This window comes from Camelus dromedarius, chromosome 19 (assembly GCF_036321535.1).
Source record: "Camelus dromedarius isolate mCamDro1 chromosome 19, mCamDro1.pat, whole genome shotgun sequence".
NCBI classification, from domain to species: domain Eukaryota; kingdom Metazoa; phylum Chordata; class Mammalia; order Artiodactyla; family Camelidae; genus Camelus; species Camelus dromedarius.
This window is the reverse complement of record NC_087454.1, coordinates 31,923,948-31,933,100: the sequence shown is the minus strand read 5'-3', so window position 1 is coordinate 31,933,100 and position 9,153 is coordinate 31,923,948. Positions and strand designations below refer to the sequence as shown.

The 9,153-nt window shown below is 40.1% G+C and overlaps 1 protein-coding gene across 1 annotated transcript; it reads left to right on the top strand.

The window, feature by feature from the left end:
• Positions 1-2,636: 2,636 nt before the first annotated feature.
• PTCHD4 (patched domain containing 4) lies at positions 2,637-5,482 on the top strand. Its single transcript, XM_031434565.2, has one exon. It carries the CDS (start codon positions 2,718-2,720, stop codon positions 4,248-4,250), a length of 1,533 nt encoding a protein of 510 aa, XP_031290425.1. The 5' UTR covers positions 2,637-2,717; the 3' UTR covers positions 4,251-5,482.
• The last annotated feature ends 3,671 nt before the right edge of the window (positions 5,483-9,153 follow it).

Below are 9,153 nucleotides of genomic sequence, written 5' to 3'. Positions count from 1 at the left end.
TGCAGTTGTCATAACTCTTTCTACCTGTTAGGACAAACTTATCTTTCCTGACTATAAACCCAGAGAATAGAACTTTGGAGAATAAATCGGTTTTGTATTGGGGATAAAAAGAACTCCACTGCAATTCCTCAAAAAAGTAAAAACAGAGTTACTATATGATCCAGCAATCCCACTCCTGGGCATATATCCAGATAGTACTCCAATTTGAAAAGATACATGCACCCCAATGTTCACTGAAGCACTATTTCCAATAGCCAAGACATGGAAACAACCTAAATGTCCATTGACAGATGACTGGATAAAGAAGTTGTGGTATATTTATACAGTGGAATACTGCTTAGCCATAAAAAAGAATAAAATAATGCCATTTGCCACAACATGGATGGACCTGGAGATCGTCATACTAAGTGAAGTAAGCCAGAAAGAGAAAGAAAAATACCATATGATATCACTTTTCTGTGGAATCTAAAGCAATGATACAAATGAACTTATTTACAAAGCAGAAATAGACTCACAGACATAGAAAACAAGCTTATGGTTACCAAAAGGGAAAGGTTGGGGGAGGGATAAATTAGAACTTTGGGGTTATCAGATACAAAGTCCTATATATAAAATGGATAAACAACAAGTTCCTACTATATAGTTCAGGAAACTATATTCAGTATCTTCTAATGACCTATAATGAAAAAGAATATATATGTAAAACTGAATCACTATGCTGTACGCCAGAAACTAACACAACATTGTAAATCAACTGTTCTTCAATTTTTAAAAAGAACTCCAATGCAATAACAATTAATAGTTAATTTTTTTAAAAAACTCCCAGGTGGATAGAGCAATATGTCTTTAAAATAAAGGATTAGCATTATATACATTTAAACCTATAAATCATGGAGTCAAATTAACTGTAAAGCAAGAATTCTTAGATGTCCATAAAAGAGGTTTTGGTGAATGTTAAGTCACCTACAAAGTTTCGTTGGTTAGGAACAGGACAGCCTCACTTACAATGGTGTAACCTAAGTGGAAATTTGGTTTTCTTTAAAGAGAATTGGAGAGGAAGGTGGGCCATGGCTCTTATTACTGGCTCCGTGATGCCATTTAGGACAAATCTTCTTCCAGTTTCTAGTAAGCACCCTTAGATGACTCCCAGTTGCACTGCATTGCCCAGAAATGCATCATTTGAACCATCAATATTTGAAAGATAAGCTAAGTAAAGTTTTTGATCGTGCACACTGAAACCCCAAATAAAACTAACAAAGAAGGGGAAGTATTATATAGAGCAATTAGCAAGTGCTATCAAAAACACAAAAGTCAGTGGTAACAGTAAAACCCCAGCCGTTATAATACATTTGTTAAAGCACTGCAAAGTGACCTCGGTAACTCAGAGTTCCAAAATGGACCAAGTCCATTTTCCCGGTCTTCTTGAACTAGGTCACCTTGTGCCTTTAAAGCTACTTTTTTGTCTCATGAGTTTCTGGAAGACTAGCCCATGCACGGCTTGCATCCATTCATAGAGTTTTGCACATAGCACTGCTGTGACTCCAAGGGCAAGAATGATCTATGAAGATTTCCGGTCGGTCAGAAAGTTACCAATTGGTGTTACCCTGGATAGTAATTGACAGAGATAACCCAGGGAAATGAAAAAAAGGAGCATTGAAGGTATGGATAATACTTTTATTTTCCCAGCTGCCTTTGGTTTTTGCTAGAAAGGAAGCATGTGGTGGTATCTTAAGATGTCAAGTGCCTGGGGGAAAAAAATCAGCTCAGTATTGAACAGTATCTGCCACATAGTAGGTGCTCAAGTAAAATCTGTTGAATGAACCTTTGCCCATTGACCCTATCAGAGGGGGGCATGGAAATTGGTTAAAAAGCAGCATTCTCCATCCACTTTAATGACGCAGTCCAGCATTTAGTCATCACCCACTCTGTGATCTCTCACCCTGAAGGTCTTGCCCTGTGTTTTATGTGACCTGACAGATCTCTTTTTGACTCACATCCACTGTGAATTAATCAAATCTGTAGGAATTGGCTTCTAAGCAATTTGGCCACCAAGGTGATTATTAATATTGTAAAATCAATTCAAAGCCATTTTTAAGTGTTTAAAATCATCTAATAATTTCCTAAATCAGCATGTAAGTCAGTTTGGAATGGAGGTTAGGGACTATCAGTCAATACGTCTGTTGACAAGACACTGAATTGCTGAATGGCTAAGGGGCATCTGAAGATGGATGAATAATAGCCCTTGCCCTTGACAACTTCTGGTCCATTTAGAGAGACAACGTGTGCTCAGGGGCAAAAAAAAAAAAAAAAAAAAAAAAAATCATCTCATAATGTCACATTACATTTACTACATTTACAATTTGTCAAATCAATAGAACAGACAATAAATGCTTCATTTTGCCCAGAATGCCAATAAGTTTGGACTTTGCTAACGTAGAAACAGGAACCAAATATATCCTGTTATGCAACTGGCATTTGAGACCCCGGTTGGAGGATCAAAACACTTTGAAGATTAGACTCTGAAGTGCTGTTTAGCATAGATAACCTATCAGGAATTCACTTGAACCATAGGAGGAAATGAAAACAGTTCTTCTTTTCCTTCTTTGTTTGAATTAGGTCACGGAACGAAAGGAGTATTTGAGCTTCTGTCTGGATGGCGGAGAACCAAAGAGAATTTGCCCTTCAAAGACAGGGTAGCGGATGCCTATTCGGACGTGATGGTGACCTACACCATGACCAGCTCCCTGTACTTTATCACCTTTGGCATGGGTGCCAGCCCGTTCACCAACATAGAGGCGGTGAAGGTCTTCTGTCAGAACATGTGTGTCTCCATCCTGTTGAACTACTTCTACATTTTCTCGTTCTTTGGCTCCTGTCTGGTCTTCGCTGGCCAACTGGAGCAAAACCGCTACCACAGCATCTTTTGCTGTAAGATCCCTTCCGCAGAATACCTGGACCGCAAGCCTGTGTGGTTCCAGGCAGTGATGAGCGATGGGCATCAGCAGACATCCCATCATGAGACGAACCCCTACCAGCACCACTTTATCCAGCACTTCCTCCGTGAGCATTACAATGAATGGATCACCAACATCTATGTGAAGCCGTTCGTTGTCATCCTCTATCTCATTTATGCCTCCTTCTCCTTCATGGGGTGCTTGCAGATCAGTGACGGAGCCAACATCATCAGTCTCCTCGCCAGTGACTCCCCAAGTGTTTCGTATGCCGCGGTTCAGCAGAAATACTTCAGCAACTACAGCCCGGTGATAGGTTTCTACGTCTACGAGCCTCTCGAGTACTGGAACAGCAGCGTCCAGGAGGATCTACGGAAGCTGTGCGGCGGGTTCACGGCAGTGTCGTGGGTGGAGCAGTACTACCAGTTCCTGAAAGTTAGCAACATCAGCGCCAACAACAAGAGTGACTTCATCGCTGTCCTACAAAGTTCATTTCTAAAAAAGCCGGAATTCCAGCATTTTCGAAATGATATCATCTTCTCCAAGGCCGGGGACGAGAATAACATCATTGCCTCTCGCTTGTACCTGGTGGCCAGGACTAGCAGAGACAAGCAGAAGGAAGTCATAGAGGTTCTGGAAAAGCTGAGGCCCCTGTCCCTCTCCAAGAGCATCCGATTCATCGTGTTCAACCCTTCCTTTGTGTTCATGGACCATTATGGCTTATCTGTCACGGTGCCTGTTCTGATCGCAGGCTTTGGTGTTCTCCTGATGTTAATCCTGACCTTCTTCCTCGTGATCCACCCTCTGGGAAACTTCTGGCTAATTCTTAGCGTCACCTCAATTGAGCTGGGCGTTCTGGGCTTAATGACATTATGGAACGTCGACCTGGATTGCATTTCTATCTTGTGCCTTATCTACACTTTAAATTTCGCCATTGACCACTGTGCACCACTGCTTTACACGTTTGTATTAGCCACTGAGCACACCCGAACACAATGTATAAAAAGCTCCCTGCAAGAGCACGGGACAGCCATTTTGCAAAATGTTACTTCTTTTCTTATCGGGTTGGTCCCCCTCCTCTTTGTGCCTTCGAACCTGACCTTCACACTGTTCAAATGCTTGCTGCTTACCGGGGGTTGCACACTTCTGCACTGTTTTGTTATCTTACCTGTGTTCCTAACCTTTTTCCCCCCTTCCAAAAAGCACCACAAGAAAAAGAAACGCGCCAAACGAAAGGAGAGAGAGGAAATTGAATGCATAGAAATTCAAGAGAACCCTGACCACGTCACCACAGTCTGAAGGGTGTAGACTAACGGATTATTATTTTTTTTCCAGTATTGCACAACGATGCAGGGCAGGTAGAGCTCAGACCTCAGCAGCTTGGGCTGGCCAGGGGTAACAAGGCAAGTCAGATCAAGAGTGAATTGCTCATGACACACTCGTGGAAGATGTCCACTTCTTGGGGGGAAGAGGGACTCAAAGAAGGGGAAAAAGTTCTTTGCCACCTTGTTCTCCACTAAAGATAAGTTTTTGGTGTTATCTTAGAACTCTTCCAAGGAATGGATGAGTTAATGGAGTGTTAGAAGGCCAAAGGAACTGACTGCTTTTAAAAAATAAAATGCTTAGGAAAGATGGAGAAGAGAGGACAGGGGGCCTCCAAATAGCAGAAAAGACACAGGAAATGTCAAAATTGCTGTGGCACTTTTCATATTTGTTTTTTGAACTGGTCAGTCAAAGGAAACCTATGCACTTGGGAAGTACATATTTAATCCCGTCTAAACCAAAGGACTTCCCAGTCCATTTTATGTGTGCATATATATGTATATATGCTATATATACATATCCTTAGATTTGTCTTTAGTGTACATTCACATTTGTGTGGAGGAAAGTGTCCATTTGCAGATAGGCCAGCCTTTCTCTGGAAAGTCAAATCAGTCTTAGCCAATTATAGACACATGAACGGCCATTTAAAATCAACTTTAAGTGTTGCATCAGCAAGAATATCATTCAACTGTGCAATAAGCAAAATAAACAGAGATGTGAGCCCATTAGAGTCACATATCATTACATATCATGTTATGAGTCTTTGAGATTCTTGCTTTGGATGACTTAGCAAAATAAAAAAAACCACAAATGGCATTTGAATGAATTACCATGTGAACGAGGTTTAAGATCTCATGCTAGAGCTAAAGAGTTGATGTAGCTCTTCATTGGCTTTTAAGGGTTCCCTGTATTTGGGAAGGCTGATTTGGTTGTTTTTAGGGAGCTCACTCACTGCAAATGAGCACTTTACACATATTGTCCATGCAAATGTGTATAAGGGTGTGTGTGTGTGTCTGTGTCTGTGTGTGTGTGCGTGTGTGAGTCGGGGTATTCCATAGTTAGTGTTCTTATTTTAGAGGGTGAAAATATACTGCCATGGAACATAGATCTTAACACAGGAGAAAGGAGACGTCACTTGGAAACTTGCCATAGAGAGAAGTAGGGTAAATGACCACCACCACCCATCACACGCCATCAACTGTAAGGAAAATACTCTAATCCTACAAAGTCTAGTGTGCTCCTTGCATTGGTATTTGGAACATTGACCCAGGTACGGTCACCATAGCAGTGGTCACTGTAACTACTGCAATATTGTTTTGTAGCTTCTTGCAATATCATTGTCCTTGTTACCTGAAAAGTGCTTGTCAGTTGGCCGGCCTCCTAAGGTGATCGTCACTCTCTCGGGTGACATATTAACTGTCACTGCTGATGAATTCTCCCTCAAAAAAAGTATTGAGGTAAACGTTTTCATTGCATTCAAATTTAAAACTGCTCCCCCCCCAGCAGACAGACTCAGCCTGTTGGGTGCTTCTTTGGATGAATGCCATGCTTCCTGTCAACACAAAATTATTCAAAAATGCCTTTTCCCATGCCAAGCAGTAAAATAAGTTAATTTTCAGGTAGGACTGAACAAATGTCCAATGATTATAAAACCTGCCGGTCAGCTCTTTCACTTGGAAGGGAGCTACTGTTTCCCACCAACTTTGGTTGCATGTTTTAATTGAATTTTAAATATTAAAATCTAAAACAAATGAACAAACAAAAAACTTCTGGACTCAATTGGTTCAGAAAAGAGATACAAACCATCCCATGCTGATGGCAACACTTGGACATGAAGTGGTTAGATTAGTGAAGTCATGAAACAACAAAACACGTGTAGGTTTACAAATAAAGAATTTACGAGAGCATTAAGGGAAAGGAGAACTATCCCTAAAATGAAAAACATTCAGCCAAATTTTATTTTATTAAATGGAGTTTGTTTTGTCCTACCTTGAGGTTGTTGAGTTTCTATTAGATGTGATCCATGACTTCTCAGTTGTGTTCATGTGGGCAAATATCAATAGACTGAGCATGGAAAATAATTGCCATAACATAAGATTATTGTTCTTACCGTCACCTTTTGCCTCATGAATGGCTCTGCTAAGATAAACTGGTATTTGGCCCTCGTAGACCTGCAGACCATGATCTTATGTCCGAGGTGGAAGTTTCTGAGCCACTGTTTTTTTTCAAGTGGGGGAGATGAGACTTTTTTCAAGGTTTACTCATCATTTGTGATGATTTGCTTTACATCCGTTTCCAAAGATGGGAGGTCATCAGCTGGGACTGTCAGTCCATTTCTTTCCCAAATGTGCCACATGCCATTAATTTACCAATTTTTTAAAAGTTTGCCTATTTGGGTCATTTTTCCTCCATTATTAATCATTATCTATGACAATTCCACACACATAGAAGATTGGCAGACTGGTTTATAAAGAAAGAATTAAGCATGCCAGTTGCCAAATGCCTGTGAGGGTCATGACATAATGACCCAACCACTGTGGCAGTTCAAACAGCCTGCCTCCACTTAGATAGTCTCCATCTGGGCGAAGAAAACAATTCTTTTTTAGGCTTTATCTTCAAGGATCAAAGTGACTAAGGAAACTACACATTTCTTGTAATTCAAGTGACTAGAGGGGTGGAATTTTGGAAGGAACGTTATCTTTTCCAGGACACCACGGTACTCTTTAGTGAACTGTAGCAATAATTCATTGAAATGGAATTTCTTGTTCTGGAAGAGTTAATACACCACACAAAATGCCCTCATTCAGTCCTCGGAAGTAACTTCAGCCCAGGAAGAATGTAACGAAGCATCATCTGACCTCCCACCGTCACTGTGAAACAGACATTTCCAAGAATTCCATTTGCTGAATGCCAAGATGCATCCCAAAATATGAGATCATGATTTGCAGGTACCACCAAACCGCTGTGTTTTTAGTAGCTTCTGTCCAACTCTTCCTAGTTTTCCAAGTTTATTCTCATTCTTTAGTGCATTTGTGAAATATTGTTGGTGTTTAAATTAAGAACTGATCTACTGCTGGAAGATGGCCAGTCAACTCCTAGGAGAGAAGAAACCTGTGGGAAACAGCTCAGATACATAGAATAGTTTTATTTGGTTGAAACGTGTCCTTCCCTTAAAGTGAGAGACTTTTAAAGTTTGTAAAAGCCACACCTTTTCTGAATTTAAACTGGAATATGGATTTGTTTCATCCCATCCGAATTTAAATTTGCATTAGAAAGTACCATAAGAGCGCCACTCTCCATGATGGTTTAATAGAGCTTCAAAGAGGGACTCACCTAAATGATAAGAGATTTGGCAGACAAATTCTTTTCCTGTTATAGTTAAAGGTAATCAGATGCTAACTTAGACCATGCATACGTTTTTTACATGAAATCTTCAGTGTCATCCTATGAATTCTTTCAGGGACCAGGAAACCTCTTTGAAGGTTGTGCATGAATATTCTATGAAAGAAATATTCTCCACTGTGGCCGTTATCATGTGAGTGTTCCTTTCCTGTTTTATTCCTATTTATTTCTGGAGAATTTTTGGTTTTACCTTGTGAGATTAGAGAAGAATTATGACAAATGAAGGTCCCATGATGCCGCAGGAGCCATTCTTGAATGTTGAATTCAAGAGAGTGAGAGCTTGGCCCATGTTGTAATTACCCATTGCACTTTCCCATATTAGGCTAATCCTTCTGGGCTTGTGGTTAGAGCTAAGGATTAACTATTGCCATTCAGAATTACATGTATTTTTATAAGTTGACTGTAAATATTATCATTACAGTCGCATATTTTTATGACCAAATAGTTACAAATGCCTGGCACTATGCATGCTCTGTTACTAATAGTACATAGATTTTTAAAGACACTGTTTTCATGGTTATTGCAACTTTTATTAAAATTCTCATATCACCTGTTCATAAATGCCTTGTAGGTTTTGGTCCCAAGGGCCTGAAGTCCACAAACATTTTCATCCCAAGGGGAACAGTTTAAAACTTGCCTTCCTTGGGTGCCAATGGCAGCAACCTCTTCTAGAATGTCCTTCTGGAAAATCTTAGCGAGTAAATGTGGCTTCCAGGTAAAGGACGTAGCAGATTCTGTGAGAGTCAGTAATTAAGTATACTTCAGTGCCCTGTGTTTGCTAGTCTCAAGGTAAACCAGAGAATACAATGCCTTGAGGATGGAATTTAGATGTTGTCTCCTATGGCTTGGAGAATTCAGTAATTTGCTCAGTCTCTTTCTAGGGGGATCTCTCTCTGTTCAGTCTATTTTGTTGGTGTTTGCAAAGGGTATTGATAATCCTTTCCAACCTATGAACCTGAAAACTGTCATTTATACCAGAATAGATTTGGGAGCGCTTTCATTCCCTTTAAAAACAAAAAGCAAAACAAAGCAAAAACACTTCTTGCTTTTTCTGTGTTACCAAAAAAAAAAAAAAAAAATTGTAACCAATTTTATGACACTGACTCGAAACCTATCTATAGCTGAATTGGTATGCCCTTGAAATCTCCCCATCTTGAATCTAAATATAAAACTCAACGTCATCACTGTTGTGCAGGCATTTACACCCATCTTTTAAGCAATGACTTGCCAACACATTGTGGAAGGAGGGAAATGAGCCAGATGTTTTTCTACTGGTTTGTTTTCAAAATCATGATGGCAAATATATTTACCAAATGAAAGCAGCAAAACGTCTTTCCATCAGGTCCGGCATGGGAGGGACTATCTCTAGGTATAACAGCAGTAAATTGCTTCGATTTTTCAACAAAATGGCCAAGGTTTGACCCACCATTGTTGGGTGGGCAAGAGATGGTGCTCTGTGTTTGAAGTGTTTTGGGAT

Coding starts and splice junctions, on each gene's coding strand:
- PTCHD4 (XM_031434565.2), top strand. CDS start 2,718: ATGGTGACCTACACCATGACCAGCTCCCTGTACTTTATCACCTTTGGC.